This window comes from Paramormyrops kingsleyae, chromosome 20 (assembly GCF_048594095.1).
Source record: "Paramormyrops kingsleyae isolate MSU_618 chromosome 20, PKINGS_0.4, whole genome shotgun sequence".
NCBI classification, from domain to species: domain Eukaryota; kingdom Metazoa; phylum Chordata; class Actinopteri; order Osteoglossiformes; family Mormyridae; genus Paramormyrops; species Paramormyrops kingsleyae.
This window is the reverse complement of record NC_132816.1, coordinates 19,358,294-19,378,051: the sequence shown is the minus strand read 5'-3', so window position 1 is coordinate 19,378,051 and position 19,758 is coordinate 19,358,294. Positions and strand designations below refer to the sequence as shown.

The 19,758-nt window shown below is 48.4% G+C and overlaps 1 protein-coding gene and 1 long non-coding RNA gene across 3 annotated transcripts in view; one reads left to right on the top strand and one right to left on the bottom strand.

Annotated features, from left to right (window-relative positions):
- The first annotated feature begins 258 nt into the window (after positions 1-258).
- LOC111848361 (uncharacterized) lies at positions 259-13,605 on the top strand. Its single transcript, XR_002839284.2, has 3 exons — positions 259-427; positions 13,080-13,186; positions 13,320-13,605. It is a non-coding gene; the product is annotated as an uncharacterized lncRNA (long non-coding RNA).
- Positions 10,015-19,758, bottom strand: part of antxr1c (ANTXR cell adhesion molecule 1c) — a 25,350-nt gene continuing 15,606 nt past the window's right edge. For both annotated transcript variants that reach the window (XM_072703828.1, XM_072703827.1), the window contains 7 exons: positions 18,855-18,933; positions 17,807-17,902; positions 17,537-17,575; positions 16,483-16,581; positions 16,125-16,292; positions 15,956-16,036; positions 10,015-12,258 (listed from right to left, as the gene is read on the bottom strand). In XM_072703828.1, the coding sequence (XP_072559929.1) occupies positions 12,010-12,258; positions 15,956-16,036; positions 16,125-16,292; positions 16,483-16,581; positions 17,537-17,575; positions 17,807-17,902; positions 18,855-18,933 (811 nt within the window). In that variant the 3' untranslated portion in view covers positions 10,015-12,009. The remainder of the gene's footprint in view (positions 12,259-15,955; positions 16,037-16,124; positions 16,293-16,482; positions 16,582-17,536; positions 17,576-17,806; positions 17,903-18,854; positions 18,934-19,758) is intronic.

The following is a 19,758-nucleotide window of genomic DNA, read 5'->3' as shown; positions in this document are numbered from 1 at the left end:
CTATTCGCTGGTAATTGTCCCCGGATCGGGATGCCACTGTGTTTACTCTCGGTCCTTGGTGACCTACAGTAATCCCTGAAACATGAAACCTGTGTTTCTATGACTGCAAGCTTTTTGGTCCAGAGAAGCCGCTCGGAAGTTAAATATGTAAAAATGTTTATCAAAATCTTTGAGGGGATAAAGCAGCGTAACTATTTCTCGGCTGGGTAAACTTAGCTCTCCAGCTGGTTATCTCGCACAAAGCCGCCTGCCCTTGGACGCACACCAGACTCTCTGCATCACTGTTTTGTCCGCAGACTAAGGAATCCTATTTTCGGCCGATTCTGTGGTCCGTTTTGCAGTGAGGAGGGTTCCGATGGGCCCCCCGCTTCTCTCTCTCACTGGCCGGCATCACTGTCCCCTTGAATCACGTCACCATTTACTCCAGGTAACATTCTTTCGCCCGTCCTGCATGCATTACCTGCACTGCGGGGCAGATTACTCACTCCGACTGAACCTCACTTGTAGCCCCTTCTAACATCTTGTGTCTTGACTAATAAGCTGCCCTCTCCACCCATAAAGGTATATATGCGTGTTTGTAAAGCCACTCTATCTAGGGGTGGGACCACTGGGCACTGGGTCCAGCTGAAAGCTGATTGGCTCCTGGCATGCCGCCTCCTGTTACTCATTTCGAAACGTATCATAGGCTAATGATAATACTGGCCCTTTTTTAAGCCCCTCACCTTAAAGAAATAAAATCCTAGAATCACCCCTTCACTGTAGGTATGTGCCCCCTCCCTCAGTCTGTTTTAGGTAAATACTGCCTTAATTCTCTGCTGTGAAAATTGCCCAGGGCCATTTTTTGTTCTAGTAGTGCATGATCACATACTATGAGAATGCTGGTTGGGGCATCTCCTGGCAGTCTCAGATGGGCAATGGCAGTCCCTGCCTCTGCTTCATATGGCTATGATGTATCAGCCAGCACCCCCCATGCCTCACAGGTGGGGTGCTAACAGCGGTGGATGGTTGTGACATGGGCACACCGGAGTGGGGAAGGTGGAGGTAAACATGCGCCATGTGGCTGGCAGGTGGCTTTGATAGATGGCCTGGAACCTTCCATTAGCCTGAGATGCCGTCTTCGACTGTGTCCTGGCCTCGAGAGCCTTAAGTACGGGTGAATGCTAATCTCAGGCGTTCCCTGTGTGCGCTGCTCCTGCTTGGGGCGCCTGGTTTTTACTGAACACTATGTGCGATGTCGCGGCCCGCAGGCGGACGTCTGGGACCAGAGCCTCTTGTCGGTTTGCTAAGAAAATGCGTGTGAAACACCGGCGGTTTATTATGGCAGCAGGCCCTCAAAACCAAGGAGAGGCTCCTCAGGGGCAAGGAAGGGAAACCAGTGTGCAGTGCCCCCTTTTACAGGATTGTTGACTATGCATCAGTTATCTCCTTGGATATTAAGACAGTGTCTAAATCCTGTCTTTAGGACTCCTGCACCACAAATAGGTGTGTGAATGTTTTCATTTGAGTAAAAGTATACTTTAAATTATGTGTTGTATAATAGTTTGAGGTAAAACATATGACTTCTGGAAAGTAGACCAAAAAAAGTACTTGTGAAAGCAGCCTACGCTGCCCCCTATTGGTGTGGAAGAGTAAATGCATGATATTTTTCAAACTGGCCTTTCTGCACTTGGCCACCTGGCTCTTCTGGGTTTGTTTTGTGTGGTGGGTGTCTGTCACTGACAGCTTGGCTGAAGGCTCTGCGAGGCGTCCAGTTCTTCTGAAACACTCTCCACTCTCACCAAGATAAAACTTATTGTCATTATGCACAAAACAAAGTGTGACCAAAAACTGTAGTCTTTCACAGCTATGAGACTAAGCTACGTTTCAGGTTTGGTATTATGTAACGTCATTCCTTCAGCATGATGCACTGAATACCCCTGGCATTTATTGTGGAGAGTCAGTGCAATAGATTTTGCTGTCAGTCCAAGATCTGGAAGAAAGAATTAAATATGACCCATGTGCTGTAAGACAAGTTGCCCCCAGCAGCCACAGGGTAAGTTGCCCATAATGTGTCAGTGGGCCGCCCCCCCCCATCCCGTGATCCTGACCAGTGTAAGTTGTTAAAATATAGATGGATGGATCCTTAAGAGAGCTTGACTTCTGTCTGACTGACTTCCAGTTAATCCTGAGCTTCCTGGATTGACTGTAACCTGGCAACAGCACAAGCATGTGACATTTCATGGGTCAGAAGAGTCTCTGCGACTTTCCACAATCAGCAGATTATCATGAGTAAATAATCAGCAGTTTACATGGCTGAAATATGATTCACACCAGTCAAATGACATTTAAAGGAACCGCATTAAGATGTGCAGTGCCAGTCCTTAAACTGATCTCTAACAGATATAAGAAACAAACGGGTTGTGACACAGAGAAGACGCCCCCTGAGCTGGAGTCCCAAGTCCTGCTGTTTTAGAACATTCTCTCAGCTTGCTTACGGGCGAACTGAGCACTCTTCCGCAGACCGATGCCGACGTCTTGGCCATTGTGTCTGACTCATCCTGTGTCGCAGGGCAGCTGGCTTCCAGTTTAGACAAGTTCAGTGTTTTTTATTTTATTTTTTATGGGATATGCATGTCCCATCTCTCTCCACCAACCCATAATTCTAACTCATTTGCAGTTTGTTTGCTAAAAATGTCACAGGTAGTGGATCCCATTGAACTGGCCCAGAGGTACACCCCAGTATGGCTGCGCTGATTCAAAGTGGTAAATCAATCAAAGATGTGGTGGTTGAGGCTGGTGGATAAGAAGACCCCTAACACTTTCTGTTGGTAGTCCTTGGATCAGTGGAAATACTGCTCTTTTTCATGATTACGACTTCCGTAACTTCAAATATTGTCGATATCTGTTGGCACGAGCGACCCTTTTTTGTGTTCTGGAAAACATTTCCCACCTCTTACCTGCAGATGGCGACAAATACACAAACTTCAGCTTGTTCCGTGAAGACAACGCTGGATTTGCAAAAACAATCGTTCCCGATACGTTGTTTTATTGAGGACGTAAAAGCGGTTAAACACTAAGAGTTATAAATAATAAATGCTATGCCGCTATGCTGTTAACAAAAGGTTTACTTAGCCATATAAGATGGTGGAGTTTACAAAACAAAACAAAGGTCAAGGAACAAGCTTTATAAACACGTTTAGTCTTCCCTACCACAGGAACGCTTTACCAGAACTGTGAGTCGGCCTGCTGTTGTGATAAATGCACCACACGAAGGTGGGTGTCTCTCTTATCTTGGCTAATTAAACACGGCTGTTCCTTTTGATGTTCAATGTGTTTCCGGGGGGTCTGATGTGGAAGTAATCTTGAAAGGCTTCAAGAGCTGCAAAATGAGCACTTGGTGCGCCCACCCCCCCTCAAACTGAACAGGCTCACAATTATTTCGTCTCGTCTGCAGGAAACCATGTTCAACAGATAACCACTTATTTTCTGTTTGTTTATACCGTATATCGATTGAAAGGCGCCTTCAGGAATTCAGCGTCCTTGCGCCAACTACCTGTTGTTATGCAGTTGTTCGCTCCCCCCCCGAGTTTTTGACTGAGTCACTGGATGGTCTCCTCTTGACATTCATAAGAGCTCCGGAAATAGTGGAAAATCCCAAGTTTCCATGCCAACGCATTGAATGTGAATCTGGGATTGGGTTTAGGTTGTCCAGCTGTCTTCTGGAGGTACGTATTCCCGCTACTCGGTGAGAACCAGTGGTGGTTCTTGTGGGGGGGGGTCAGCACTAGTGACTTAGTGAACCATGCACTGGTGGTAAAGTGGCACAGCTATGCTTCCTACTGCATGTGGGGTGTGATGGGAAACAACTGGGTTTCTGTTACTGCATCTGCCCCCTACCCCCCGCCCCCCGGGCTGCCTCCTGTCTGCCCTGGGGCATAGGGCCACCTTATAGCACTTTGCTGGAATTGCACGGGTGAGGGGGGGGGGACTGCTGGCTTCTAGAAGCTTCCATGGAGCCTGAATGAGACATTCATGGGCCACCAGCGCTCGTCAAACATGAGCTTCAGGTCTACAGCCATATCGAAGGGGCAAAAAGGCCTCCATTTATGACTTTGTACAAGTAGCGGAGTGTTTCCCAGTGCCAGGGAGCAGATCTAATGAAAGCGGCCTGTTCTCCGGAGTTTTTTGGGGTTGGGGGATTTCCACTCCAAGGTCCGGTTTTGCCTTGTTTCTCCTTCATTTTGGGGTTTATCCCGAGAACTATCCTTTGCCGCAAATGTCATGCTCTCGATTCTACTCACCCATCTTCCATAACTACTTATCCAGGTCATGGTGAGTCTGGCTGGGGGCCCAGGAGGCAGAGGACACGGGGCCGCGGACACCCCAAACGCCATAACATTGTTTTCTCACAGACGACCTTGTTATGATCGCTGTTGAAACACTGCTGGCTTCTGTGTTTTGTGTTTAACATTGAGAGGATTGGCAACTGGAACAGTGCTGTAAACTCACAGCAAAGCTCATGGGTATTAAAAAAAAAAAAAACCCTGAAATATTTATTGCATATATAAAATGTTCAAGAGGTAATGAAACAGCATACCATAACAATCATATTTATTGTCCCCCCTGATCCCACATCAGGGTGTTTCCTCCTTTCAAGCCTGAATGCAGGCAGACTTGTGATGGACGTTGTCGTGGCGACAGGTAGAGGATTGGCCAGAAGGAGCTGTCAGCTGACGGCCCCCAGCCAATCATGAAGGCAGGACGCAGAAGCAGGGCAAGCAGGGTCCCTGGTAGCAGAGTGTCCGGCCAGGAATAGAAAGAGCAATCCCATAATGCCCGGACCTACTGTGGGACAGGGCTTTAACACTCAGCCGGTGTCCCAGCACAGTCTCTCTGGGGACAGGAAACCCCCCCCCCCCATACACACACACACAAAAAAAAGGGGGGGGTGTAGATGGATGGATGGATGGATGGATGATCTGGCTCCTTGAACATAGAGCAACACACGTGCTGCGGTCGTTAATTCGGAACGCAGTTTGAAGCTCTACCGCGCCGTCGTCCAAAACGCTAACAGCGCGAGACTTTTCGGCCGCCCGCCGATAATTTGTCTCTAAGCTATTAAACACGGCTTTCGAGTTCGGGCTTCGAGAAAAAGTGCTCTGCAGTTTTAAAGGGTAACATACACGAAGTGGTACATTAATATGTTTCCAGGACATCGTAAAACACATTCCATGTGGTGAGCGGGGGCTTTGCAGAGTGACGTGCTCTGAAAAGAGAAGACCAGCATAATTACATCTTCTAGAACGTTCCACCCAACCACATATCGGAGGTCCATGGAAAATATACATTTTCATCCTTTTTTTTTGTATCTTGCCCCACTTTCTTTTTGTGTCCAAGTTTGGGGGGGTGGATGAGGTCATTGCTTTTACCAGAAGTCGGGTCATGGGGTTGGTTATATCGTACTTCCGGCCTTTGAACAGCCACCCCTATCCGCACCTGGGACTGCTTAAAACTGGAAGCGAGGAATGGGCGTGTCGATCGAAACGCATGTTTTGTCCACACCGACCAGTAACGTGTTTCCCCGCGTCCTATTGTGGTGCTCCTGTGCAGTCTGGTAGATCCTTCCGGAAAAAGTCCTCGCTTTCAGGGCCTAAAAATTTTTTCCCACCGGAAATGAACTCAGACCCATCTCATCTTGCACTGGCCAGTAACCACAGCTGTGTGTGTGTGTGTGCGTGTGTGCGTGTGTGTGTGTGCGTGCGTGTGTGTGTGTGTGTGTCTGTGTGTGTTATGATCATACCAACCTAAATTCCTTTGGTCCCCATGCATTCTGCGGTCAGTTGCTTCACAGAAAAAGAGGGAAAAAAAGGAAGAAAAAAAAAGAACGACATGATTCATGGATGCTGTCGGCCCCAGAGAAGCTTCCGGAACCATGTTGAGGGGGTGTGTTTTTGGAGGCTGCTTCTCTCCTCTTTGTCTGGAATATGGACCCCCCCCTCCCGCCCCCAGCCTTTGCCCCACAGCCATTCTTCAGAAGGTTTGCCATCTCGCTGCGCATGCGTGTGTTCAGCTCGCTGAACCTCAGTACCTGCAGCTGTGGCTCAGCGCCGTTTGGCCCAGTGGTTTCTGAATCGTAGCATCACTCGGTTACATATGAAGGCGATGCCTGGCTTTTAGGATGCCGAAGTCCCATCCCTAACGAGGAAGCATTGTGACGGCTATTTTTGGTCGTCTGTTTACTGCCTCTGCAGCCACACAGAATATTTATCTTCCTGTGTATATATCCAGAAATGCTCTTCCTGCACCCCAAACACCAGCCCCCTCCTTTAAGATCTACGAGGCCGGTTCAGCCGAGGTGGCGTTTGTGAGGGTGGTTAAAGCCGTCCTGAGACACCGCCCCCCCCCCCCCCCTGCTTAGGGGCGGGTGGTACGACCCCGCAGGTTGCGCTGTGGCACATTGGACTGTGCTGGCCCTGCTAGTCCGAGGCCCAAAATTCTGTGTGCCCCTCCCAGCCGGTTTCCTGTACGTACCACATGGGATCGTTAAACCCTGGCATGATGTTGTGCCCTCTTTTATAGGAACGCTGGTACTCTCGCCGTGCTGCGTAACACCCAGTGCCATGTTATTGATTCACACTGTTGTCTGTGGGTGTTTTAAAATGAGCCGTGTTTCTAATTTATGACGTGCCAAGGTCAATAATCCAGGAAACCATTAAACAGATGCTGCCTGTGAGCGGTTTCTTGTGCATGACGTCTTCTGGCGACAATAGCCACCCTGCATTAGTAACTGACCCCGGAGTGCAGAAGGTGTGTGCTGTATATTTGCCTGCAGGGGGCACTGTAATCACCATCGTCCTTGGTTGCTGTATCCAGGTAGTGAAAGCAACGGGATGATGGGGGGGGGGGCGCGATTCTGTAAAATTTATATGATGGGCACAGCTGACCTCAGGGAACAGGCTGGTCCATCCCTCTGATTGGCTGTTTCAGTTTTTACCATGTGACCTCTTGTTGTTTCCTCTGGCTTGATGTCATGCCACATTCCAGTGGCAAGAGGAACATGGTGGCTTCCGTCCCTCCTGGGGGGGACCTTGGTGCCCCTGTCCATGGGGGATTGGCATCATGCCGGTGGGCTATAAGGTCCCGACTTGCACACATGCCTACCCGGGTGGCGCGCAGCTCCGCAGGGCTAAGCCTCTGTGCCTGTGGTCACAGCATGCTGCTGGTTCATGCCTGGTCTTAGGCAGACTAATGAAATGTCTGTGGCCCTTGACCAAGGCCCTTAACCCCCAGGGCGCCACTAGGTGGCGACACCTTCATTATGACCCCAAGCCTGTTTCCCTGCATTTGTGTTTTTGACAGAAATGTTATATATCACAGCATAAGCTGTTTTAATGGAGATCTGATTTGCTTTTTTGTCTCTTTTTATACTATTATCTAAGCATAATAATAATTAGACCTGCTGTCATCACATTCAGAATATAGTAAAGTTACATTATGTGAAAGTACAGTTAAGGTAAAGATTGAGATCAGTGCTCCAAGGCTGTAGTTTTGGTCGGATTGGAGGTGAGTTTCAGTCCAGCTTATAATCGTATAGGTGATGTTTTTTTTCCGAGGCAGCTTGTGCTTTTACAGCTGTGTACTCTCGCTGTCTCCAGTAAAACGTAAAATTGTCAGTGAATTTAGGCATCATTCTGTTATTTGTGTGCGTCATGTTGGGCTGATGTCCCATCCTGGACGTCCCCTGCCCTGTGCCCTGTGCTGCCTGAGATGTGCTCCAGTTTCTGGATGGCTGCTTATGAAGATGGATGGTCTTTACTGGCCAAGTATCTCACTCAGTTGTACTATAGCATGACTTAGTTTGGGATTTGAACCTACAACCTTCAGGTACTTATTTGACCACTTGGCTTGTAAAATGTTTCACATTGGTAGTTCACAGTTCTTACTACATACAGAGCTGGAGAGTAAGTAATCTGGTCAAAGGTACAATAGCACAAACCTTCCCAGGGATTTGCGTTAGAAATGGGCTCACTTCCCTTACCACTACGTTCCCACTGCCCTGAATATAAAGTGTCTGCGTTTCCATTTTGTACTTGAAGCAGTTAATCTCTTTGGTAATTACGCCGCTGTATAAATGGCATGTGAAATGTATAAACATTTGGTCAGGTGACGCATTAACGCGTGAACGTCTGTGCAAAAGGCCGTGAAGCATGATTAAGCTGCCCAGACTTGGGAGGGGGGGGGGGAATGCCAGGCTGTGGTAAAGAGGAAAAGCAGGGAAGTTGAGCCAAACTGAGCAGAAACATGAGTGGAGGGAATTCTGTGACCCGGTGAGAGCCGACCCATCTGATTGGTCGATTGGCACCGTTAACTAAGAGCAGTACGCAGATGCTGTTTTGTTCCATCCTCATGCTTTTAGATGCAGTGGAGAGCTGACAGGAAACGCCCACGCTCCGCTCCAACCTGAGGCCCAGTGCAGGGGTACTTAGGGTGAGAACTTCCTTGTTGTCATTCCAAAAAACGCCAGTCCTCTCCAGCCTGGATCTTTCTGAAATAGAGCTCTGAGGTTCTGCATTGGTGACGCTCATGACCAGTACTTCCAGTCAGTGTCACCCAGTATCATTAGTCCCAAAATTTGCCTAATTTCTTGCCGGTCAATTTGGGGCATCTCGACCCACGTTTCCCCTGCCAAGTTTTACCTGGGATGGGATCTAGATTACCCAGTACTTATTAAGCAGTTTTGAAAAGTGGATGAATAGTGATTATGGTTTTTATTTTTATTGTTTTTTTTTTACAGTGTGAAGATTTTTCAACACAACCAAACAAAGCTGAGCCTGCTTCATGCGGTTTGTGTTTTTTATGGTTCAGACCCCTGTGTGGTCACACTGTGGTTAACAGGAGACATGGTCATAAAGACTGAGTACGCAGGTTCCTGGCCGTGAGAGGTGGAGTCCAGCATTTGACTGAACTTTATTTAGACAACCACGACGGTAGTGGGGAGGTGAGAGTGTGCAGCTCAACTGTGCACTGGGGAGTGGGTTTAGCTGGCCCCCCCACACCCTGTCCCACCCCACCAGTGCAGTAGACTGACAGGAGGTCTGGGTCAGGGGTGGGGGAGAAGAAGCTCTTGCGTGCTGAGACAGAGCTGGGTGTGTGCAAGAAAATGGGGGGGAGGAAGGTGCGAGTCACTGCGCGATGCGAAGGGATGCCAGTGAACAAAAAAAAGACAAGACAGTGGAGGAAGGCGCGAGCCACTGCGCGATGCGAAGGGATGCCAGTGAACAAAAAAAAGACAAGACAGTGGAGGAAGGCGCGAGCCACTGCGCGATGCGAAGGGATGCCAGTGAACAAAAAAAAGACAAGACAGTGGAGGAAGGCGCGAGCCACTGCGCGATGCGAAGGGATGCCAGTGAACAAAAAAAAGACAAGACAGTGGAGGAAGGCGCGAGCCACTGCGCGATGCGAAGGGATGCCAGTGAACAAAAAAAAGACAAGACAGTGGAGGAAGGCGCGAGCCACTGCGCGATGCGAAGGGATGCCAGTGAACAAAAAAAAGACAAGACAGTGGAGGAAGGCGCGAGCCACTGCGCGATGCGAAGGGATGCCAGTGAACAAAAAAAAGACAAGACAGTGGAGGAAGGCGCGAGCCACTGCGCGATGCGAAGGGATGCCAGTGAACAAAAAAAAGACAAGACAGTGGAGGAAGGCGCGAGCCACTGCGCGATGCGAAGGGATGCCAGTGAAGGAAAAAAGTCAACATAGCTGTGAAAGGTGCGAGCAGCTGCCAGTGAATGAAAAAAGACAAGACAGCAGAGGAATGTGCAGACTGCTGTGTGTTGCGAAGGGATGCCAGTGAAGGAAAGAAGACAAGACAGTGGAGGAATGCGCGAGCCGCTGTACGATGTGAAGGGACGCCAGTGAATGAAAGAAGACAAGGTGGAGACTCTTGTTCCTGTGTCTACAGTACGGACAAACTCACGACCAAAAAGCAAGATGCTGCATTTTCCTGCCCACAAAAGAAATTAGAACATAGAAAAGGAAGCTTGGAAATTAAACTTTATTAGTACCGTGAAAGGAAATTCAATCATAAAGAGTATTTCTTGCAGTACTTAATATGTGTAGAATAATAGCTAACATTTACGTAGCCTTACACATCAGAGTCTGTTCCGGGATACAGATGCCTTGATTTCTTTGTAGTCATTCCGAAGCAATAGGAACTAAATTGGGTACAAAGGACTACTAAATACACAACGTTTAGATAAATTCACTGTGCCTGTAACTACACCGTCGCATTGCACTTTCAGCCTGGAAGCTGTATTTAACATGTCAACAAATTCACCACTGACACCAAGCAGAATTCATATATGGTTTAATATACCAATGAGTTCTAAGTGTGTGTGCATGTGTGTCTTGTACCAGTTAGGACAGCGTGTTAAAAAAAATAATGTATACATGCAAACCCTTTCCCACCTGACAGTGTAACATTTAAAAGATTTAAGAAAGTAATATCACAAAAAAGTAAACTGCATAATTGAAATCAGCCGCCAAATAAGGTGTAGAGGAAAAATGGAAACGTAGAAGGTAGTGATGGACAAACGAAGCTTCATGAACCATTTGCTGTACTTTCTGACCCCACCAGATGGTGCTCTTTGTTCATAAAAGGGCTCAAAGCATGCCCCAAAGCAAGCCAAGAGCACCATCTAGTGGGGTAAAAAAATACAGCAAATGGTTCATGAAGCTTCAATTGTCCATCACTAGTAGAAGGCACTTGTGTTAAATGAGGTTAACTGATTTATTTTTTTTACATTTATTTTAATCACATGCATAGTGCCCTGACTTAACACCGGACACCTTGTCGTATTCAAGTACCTTCCTATTAGATTCTGGGTTTTATAAATTAGAAGCTGAAAACTGCCCTGCAGTTGCAATGAGTCTGCTGAGAAAAACTGATAAAAACACATTAATATACAGTACAGTTATGGAATATATATACCATAGACTTTATACGACTGATTTGTGTTTGTGTGTTAGCAAAATGATCGTTTGTACAACGGGTGAATTTTAACAACGCATCAGATCTGTTTCGGCTCCCCAAATCTGCTTCAAAATCTCTTACTAAATCTCTTCCAAGGACAGGCTTCATATTCACTGTAAACCCGCTTTCCTATTTATGACAGAAAGCCACTTCCAGACGTACGAAAAGCTTTCCAGATTCTACCTGGCATTTGCACAGTCGCCGTAACGTAACTTCTCTGCATCCGCTTTACTCGCATGGACGTTTGTCCGCATATAACCAGCGATAACTAGTAAAGGCTTTGGTGCTTCTGCCCGATTAAGGCATGAAGGCAGATGCTAACCTGAGTGCGCATAAAAATAAAATCAACCAAACGTCTCTGAGTTATGTGTCCCTGCACATTGCGGTTGTCTGTCTGTGGGGAAAAGGCATTAGATTAGGACTGGCTGGCTGGCTGTAGGCTGTACGAAGCCAAATCACTGTCCCAGACACCTTTTATAGGCCTGTTTTTGGCTGCGATCAGGTAGTTGGTTGGACATCTCTTACATTTTAAACCTTTGGCATCTGATAATTCAGTTTTGCTGGAGAAAAGGGGTCTTGGCAATTTTTGGTTTTGCCCTCCTCCGGCTAACTGTGAAATACGGGGATCATAATTTTTAACGGGGTTCGATCATCCCACGGCCAAGTTCCGACTTCCCGTTCATCAATGTCATCACGCGGCACGAGCTACATCAAGAAAAATAACAATCGGATCGCGATCTGCGGTTATCTGGACTGGAACATTTTCCTGGATTCTCAGTAGTTAATATTTTTTCCTCAAATTACATTTTTATTCCTTATATATATTTTTTTGCTGTCCTGCAACAAACGACAACTCATACACGGATCCCCAGCCCCTGAACAGACACTGAATATTTTGCGGTCAAGAGAGATTTTTTTTTTTTTTATTATTATTATTATTATTATTATTTTTTTTAAAAAGCTTAGGCTGCATGGGGGGGCGGGGTCCTTTGCCGGTCTCATGGGCGGTCCAGAGAAGGGGGCGGCCGTGTGGGTGGGGGACCGTGGAGGCCTGGAGGTGCGCGGGAAGGTGGGGGCCTCGGTGGCAGCTGACTTTGGGGGGCGGGACTGTAGGTCGGGCAGCTGGAGGGAGGCGGAGTGCTGGGCTGGATCAGGGGCCGATAGTCAGGTGGGGGAGGCGTATGCTGCGTCCGGGGGGGTGCCCGGGCTGCCTCCTCCTTCACCCGGGTAAAGTTGATACATCGACCCTGAAAAAAGGGAAAAATAACCATTAAAAAAACATGATAAACTTCCAGCCATCCAGTTTAGGGTGGTGACCCCCCCGGCACTTCAGCCAGCTGCTGGATTGACAGTTAGTAGGTGCCGACACCCTCCCCTCACCCTAATACCCCCATGTGTCTTCCCCCCACCCCAGCATCAAAAGTATGGCTAATCTACCTTGTGTCCCCACTTCTACCAAAAAGCTGGTGAGGAATTTAAAGTGTTCTACTATGTTTGAATGACAGTCCCCCCCAGGCAAAAAGCAGCATGGCGACCGGTTTGTCGTCCCCGTTGTATGGTTGCTCTCGCAGTGTCTGCCAAATCCTCTCTGCCCGCTGGACCCGCTAGGATCTGGCCAGGCTCCCATAATGACGCGCCCATAGCCCCTGATGCTAAACAGCTTCAGATACCATTCAGAAAAGGCTCTCATTGCTACTGTCCTCACATTTCCCATAATTCAGAGTGGCTGGCATCAATGAAAACATTTGTGTTCTGCCTGTCTGGACTTTTTGGGGGAGAAGGAGACCACGCTTTGTGAGTGAGGGTGACATTTTTAAAAATGCTGCCCTATGTGTCTGTTCAAAAGTACAGAATTTAAGTCCTTATGTCTGTCCAAAACAGGGAGAAAAGTGCTTTTAAAAACCCTGTTAGTAGCTGCAGTTCGGTCTCCTGGCCACCCCAGCAGCAAAAGTTAAAAGCCCATCTAGTCAGCTGGGGTACCTTTAAGGGAGGAGAGATAGGGGCCCTAAAAAAAATGGAACGTAACTGGACTGGTTTGCGGCAGGAGTCCAATATGATGTTTTCCTAGGGCCCAACGGTGACATCACTCTGCCGACCAAGGGATTTGAACCTAAACACCTTACGATCACAGGCACATCAGCCTAATCCGCTGAGCCCCACCCCCGCAAACAACAGGTAAAATAAAAACGTAACGGGGAAAAAGACACAAATTCACATGGTGTCACAGTGAGTCAAAATGCTGATGTATATCTATTTTCGTTAAACGGTGGGGTGCGCCAAGGTGAATGCCATCTGTTTCCTTTGGCAGGTGACAGAAATGAGAACGGCAGCTCAGCAGATAGCGAAGTCCAGTGGGCACCCGCCCTTGACCACACGTTGGCTGGCATCTCCAAAAGCCAAGCGGGCTCTGGAAAAACATTGGCGAACTCGGGAGAGTTCATCACCGCCACTCTGCTGCTTGTTTGGGGCTTGTTTATTCGACGCTTCCTAACTGATCTCTGGTTTCCTGGCGTTTTCTGTGCCAGTGCACAGAGTTTTGGTAACACGGACGGCGAGAGGATGCCTGTTTCGGTGAATTTTGGGCGTGATGGAATGATGTGGCCATTGTTGGGGGGGGGGGGGAATTGTTTGGGAGAAAGATCTGCTTGAATAGACTCTGTTGTAAGAAGCGGGAAAAAGAAGCAGATTGACAGAGTGACAGAAATGGCGAGAGAGGGAGGGAGATAGAGGAGAGAACTTGGTGAAAACAACCAATCAACTGTATCTGGGGTCATGGTGTAATTTTAAGGTCTTAGAGGAGCCTGGAAGCAGGGTGGTTCTAGGGTGGGACAAGCCCATTCATGAACTGCACCAAGTCCTTCACCTAAGATACATTCTTCCCCTGCACAGGAACCCCCCCCAGACCCTGCTGCCGCAGCATCTCTCCCCCACCCAACAGCCATTCCCCTGAGCGCTGCCATTAGTCTTTGTTCCTCTCCTTCGTTCAGTTAAACCTGTCCCAGCATCCTCAAGCTGCCGTCTTCATGTCTCGTTCCCTTTCTATCCGCTGAGCTGCGTCGCCGTGGCTAACATACGGCCCAGCCCGGCAGCCCATCTTTCCATGTATGGAGATCGTCCTGGATTAGCTAACCTGCTGAATACTCCCTGTGTGCTGCTACGCCGTGCCCTGCCACTAGGGGCAGCCCTACTCCAGTCCCAGAAATGTGAGATTAGGTACTGCACTACTGTCCTGTATCGCAGTGCCGCTCGTCCTTTTAACCGGTGTCCTACACTGTAACTGTAGCATAAGAATCTAAGTGTCCCTTGGAACACTTGACAATGAAAACTTGAAATGAGACGACAGGCCAGCTGCTATGGTGGGTAAGGATCTCATTTATCTGTAGACTAAAGGTCGCATGTGGCCAGCCCCCCCCCCCCCCCCCAACTGTGAACAAAATCAAGAACTGTGTCAGTGCAGCAGCTTGTCCCCTTATGGAGTAACTCCCAATTCTAATGGGGGTGCAGCTGGGGCCACATGGTCTGGCTGAATAGCGGCATTGAGTGGCGGCAGATGAGTTGCCATGACGAACTGCCTGTTGGGTCAGTGATGCGGAGCTGTGGGGTCCATTCGGGTCACGCTGGTAGCGCCGTGAAAGCCCAAGCCAAGTCACCGCACACGGAATGCAGAATTACCACCAAAGTGCTCTGCAGTGTTATTTCTCACACTGTTCCATACCCCCCAGGCTTGCATTCATTAGTTATGGATTTCTGATGAAGGATCATCTTTAAACCCCCCCCCCCCCTGCCCCCCCAAATGGGGAGTCAGCCCTCATCGTCAGAGAGGAATGTCACAGACAGCAATTCTTTCACATTTACAGGATAATTGCACCCAGCTGAGGATTATCCTGTTACATATTCCGCGGCTAAATGTCCGGCTCCAAGACGGCGTCATCGCTGCACGTAGCCAAAGAGAAGGAAATGATTCCTGGGCAATAAAACGAGGGAATAAAGAGGGGGAGAAAATGTGACCTTTCGCATATGCGAAAGTTTTCTGGGATTAAAACTCGGATGGGACCCATACGGCCATGCGTGAGACTGAAGAAGCAGAAGACATGTTTTTCTCAGTTTGGGACCCTTTCGGTTGCATTCCCTCACTCCCCAACCGACCTGAGCCATTTATGGCAGACACCGCTACTTCTCGAGGAATTCCAGTAAAACATTATGCTGTCACAATGATATTAACAGGTCCCTGCAGACCATGGTGCCAAAGACTCAAGCAACCTGAGAAAAACTGGTTAGACATGGAAATATCTGTGGTGAAAAAATCAGGCGAAAGGTGTTGAACCTGCAACCAAAACATCCATCTGTTTTCCCCTTGTCCTAGTCAGGGATGCGGGGCCCTGGATCCCATAAGTACAAGGCAACCCTTCGCAGGGCACACTCACACACCATTCACTCACACTCACACACCATTCACTCACACTCACACACCATTCACTCACACTCACACACCATTCACTCACACTCACGCACCATTCACTCACATGCGCACACCTATGGGCAATTTGGTAACTGCAATTAGCCTCAGCATGTTTTTGGGCTGTGGAAGGAAACCAGAGTATCCAGAGGAAACCCAATGATGACACGGGAGAACATGCAAACTCCACACACATGGAGCCACGGCAGACACTCGAACATGGTCCCAGAGCTGTAAGTCAGCAGTTCCAACTGCTGCACCATCATGCCACCTCCCTCAACCAAAACAACCTTGTTTAAACTAGTTACCACGTGACCGCAGAATCTACTTACAGGTGGGTGACCTGTAAGCAAATTGACGTAGGAAACCTGTGACCAAACCAAGTTCAATATCCAAAGGAACCCAGGGAACAGGGTTGTACACATGAGTTTCAATCTCCAGGAGACTGTGACAGTGGCCACGGCGCGCAGCACGAGGCTGATACCCACCTGATCGCCAGGCTGGGGCCTCATGAGTGACACCTGGTCGTAACCTCGCCGGAACAGGGCCCACAGCGCATCCAGTTTACCCTGCAGAAGGGAGATACGGGGGAGGTGAGCCTGAGATGGAGAGCAGACGGCCGGAAGGGGGTGGGGCCAGAAAGTGATGGCTACTCACCCGGATTGGCGAGTACCACTTCCTGTCCTGGGCTGGCTTCCTGTTGTTTGCCTTCTTCGGTTTGGGCTCGAAGGGCTCATACTCCTGCTCCGGCATCTTGACCACGGCGTTCTTGGGTTTCTCCAGCTTGGCCCCCTCCTCGGTAGAACCCTTCCCCCCCCAGCGCACCTGCAGAGATACACGGAAACAATTCAACAATGTTTAAGGAAGTACCATCATTGATACCGATGTGTCGCTAATGGTTTTGTGTATCACTCCAATCTTCTGGTCTTCCAATCTGCCTTGATGAAAGCTTGGCCATATTTGACCAAATGGGGATTAGGGTTAGGGTTAGGATTAGGGTTAGGGTTAGGGTTACCTCCATCCTCTTGATGCCACCGACTCCCCGGCCCCCGTAGTACGAGGCGTCCACAGTGGGCCACTTCTTCTTGGGCAGCCCGTCTTCATCGTCTGACTCCTGGGTAAGACCACATGGACAGAGTCACCCTCCGCTAGCAGCTGAGGAGGTGCCTAGCCCGGTGATGGTTACACGGACTGGGAATGCTGCCGATGATTGGACCGTTATGGCAAGCAGGCATGAGTGTCTACGATTTACAGGAAGGAGTTTGTGGGAAGGTGGCTGGCTAAGAGTGGGGAGTCAAGGAGGAGGGGGCTGGCAATGGCTGTTCTGGGCTGTTAGCTACTGAGGAAACCAAAACATGTCAATGTTACAAGAAAGATCTTAGATCTTGAGCACGGCCAAAAGCATGACCAAGCAAGCTGGCTGTGTCACCACCATCTGATTGGTCAGAATGCACGGAGATACTGGTTTTCTGCTCTGATTATAGGAAAAAGCATTTTATATATTATTCATTATTAGTAGTATCACAAATTGTGATGAATTCATGAATTCCCAAACTCGGAACTTGGAAAATTTCATCTTAAAAAAGTACTATAGAACAAAAATGTATTTCTAATGCAAATTTACGCAAGCAAATGCTAATTCCGCTAGCCTTTGATGCTAACATAACACAACGATTCAAACAGATTATCGGAAATTAGCGCATAGTAAATCATGAACGGTAAGTAAGTGTTTTTACATCACTGTCGCTCTCCAAACCCAACAAAGCCAGTCCTCCTGCAGTGGAAAACCAAGGCGACCTGTAGCCATGCTGTAACTAGCCTCTATTTGTTGTACGGCTCAGTTACAGGTCAGTTCCTGTATGCCAGTGGAAATGCGCAACTAAAGGAGCTACTAACTGTCTTTGGACTTGCAGATCAAAACAACGGCTTTGAAAACAGCTGTTTCCTTACTGCCGGCATACATACAGGCAAGTATGTTGAGGTGAAAAAAGGGCCCTGTCTGTAATGACAGCCAGATGAGATATCAGAAAGGTTCTGGGAAATGGTGGGGGGGGGGGGGGGGCACTTACGGGCTCTGGAGGGGGGGGTGGTGGCGGCTCCTTGATGACCTATAGAAAAAGTAACAGGAGAAGAAAACTAAAAATGAATGCACCAAAACTTGATAAAAACCATCACCATTTGAGTGGAAGGTGAACAGTCCATGTTTCTTTCTATGATTTGATACATTAGCGATTACTACAGTCTTAGTAATGAGGCACATGGGTAAATTCAGGTTAGATCTATGATAATCTAAAGAAACCTTAATGGGAGCTCCAGGGACGTGGAGGGGAAGGACTCACCACGGTGCAGCAGAGAGGCCAGAACCACCACATGAAGAGAAGGGCCAGCAGCAGGAAGAGAACTAGCAGCGTGATGAGGAGGATGGTGCCGTCAAACTGCAGGGGCGCGGGGATGGAAACAGGGACATGAGTGAGGGCCTCGGAGCCCAAACCGTGTGGAGGAGGTGCACCCCCACAAGAGGGAGCTGGGGCAGAGCTCCTCAAATGTTATATTTAAGCTGTTTTCATATGCAGCCCCTTTTGAGGGGCTGCTATCCTGAATGTCCCTAAAAGGGCAGTTCACCCCAAAATAAAACAAGCATATGTTTCAGTGTGCAGTTTAATTTAAGAACTATTTTCCTTCCCCCGAACGCCACGCACCAACCGTATCACTGTGAAGCTCATGATCAAAGGCGTCTTCCTCAGCTGAGCTCTGACGTTAGCTAGCACTAGGTGAGCTTACAGTATCTGTTAGCATCAGCTACCAACACTATCAAATAGCAACAATACTTAGTTAATAATAGCTCGATACTGTTAGCTACTGTTAGTCAGTCTTCTCTCCTTTCTACGCCCGATATCTCCGTCGCTAGGCAACTCTCGCTACAATAATCTAGATGGATAAATAGCCAAACAGCATATCTAAAACATATATTTTTTTATTTTGGGGCGAACTGCCCTTTTGATGTGTTTTAAGATAAGATTATAATGATCATTATAAGAGCATCACAGGTCAGCAGTTAAACACCAGCAGCAAAGGTGACATTCTGGTGCAGCTAAAGCCATGATGGCGATTTCACAGCCGGGACCTCGACAGGGAACTTCAGAAAGCTGACCGCCTGTCAAGCAAAAATGCGGCGTGGAAAAAAAACGAAAGCGGAGGACGTCCTGAAAGCAGGGGGGCGGGAAGGAATGAGGAAAAGGTGGAAGAGTTAAACAGCATGATAGGAGGGAGCCAGAATATCCTCTAGATCTGATGTTTATGGAAAAAGGAAAGAAAGGATCGAAGCAGAGGTAAGATCAGAGAGATCGGAGACTGCGTAAGCGTGAGGTGCACGCGCACGATACTCACACACTCGGTGGTGGTGATGTGCACGGAGCTGGTGATGAACGACAAGCCGTTGTTCATGCTCACCTGCAGATAGACCACCCTGAAAACAGAACTTCAATTCATATGGAGAAAATGAACCACCAGCGTCTCCTTACTCTGCAAACAGTACGACTGACACGACACCTGGTAAGATGACCAAAGTGCTAGTCGATGACAACATCTGATTTCAGAGGCCTTGTCTGAGTTCTACTGACCTCAATCTTTCACACATCTTTCACAATATTTCACACATTTCACACTTGTCTCCTTGGATGGTCCCTACATAGAGGTATGTGTTCCATGTGTAAAACATTATTATTATGCTTGGGGCAGCTCTAATCATGCTGTATTTTGTGCAGAAGTTCTCATTTCTCAAACTGAATAAAGTAACGAATAAATAAACACCGATTTGGCCACATTCGTCCCCATCAGAGGCGAAGATTGCGGTCTGGGAGCAGCCTTCATGTGACGCATAAGTCTTATCTGCTTGGGGGAGATGCAAGAATTTGGGAAAAGTGGGTTAAGTTCGCGGCTGGGAGTCTGCTAGCTGGCAGCCCAGACTCCTAAAAATAATTCGTTCCAGAAAAAAAGCCCATGGACGGGAAACAGGAGCTGAGGGACACAGTGAGAGTAACAAAGCAGCCCGAGAGGAGGAGTCAGGCAGGATGCTGCTCCCCGACCTCCGAGCGCCGGGCTGAACCCGCGGTAAGTGAAACAAGCTGCACCAATTGCCCTGGTGGGGAACAATGGGCCGCTGGTTACTCGGTCAAATGCGGGGATGAACAGGTTATCGGAGAGGTGTCAGGCATGTGATGCAAGGAGATGAAGGGAGACGGCAGCTTTGATGGGGGGTGGGGGGGGGGCTGGCGCCTGGGAGGACCCTGCT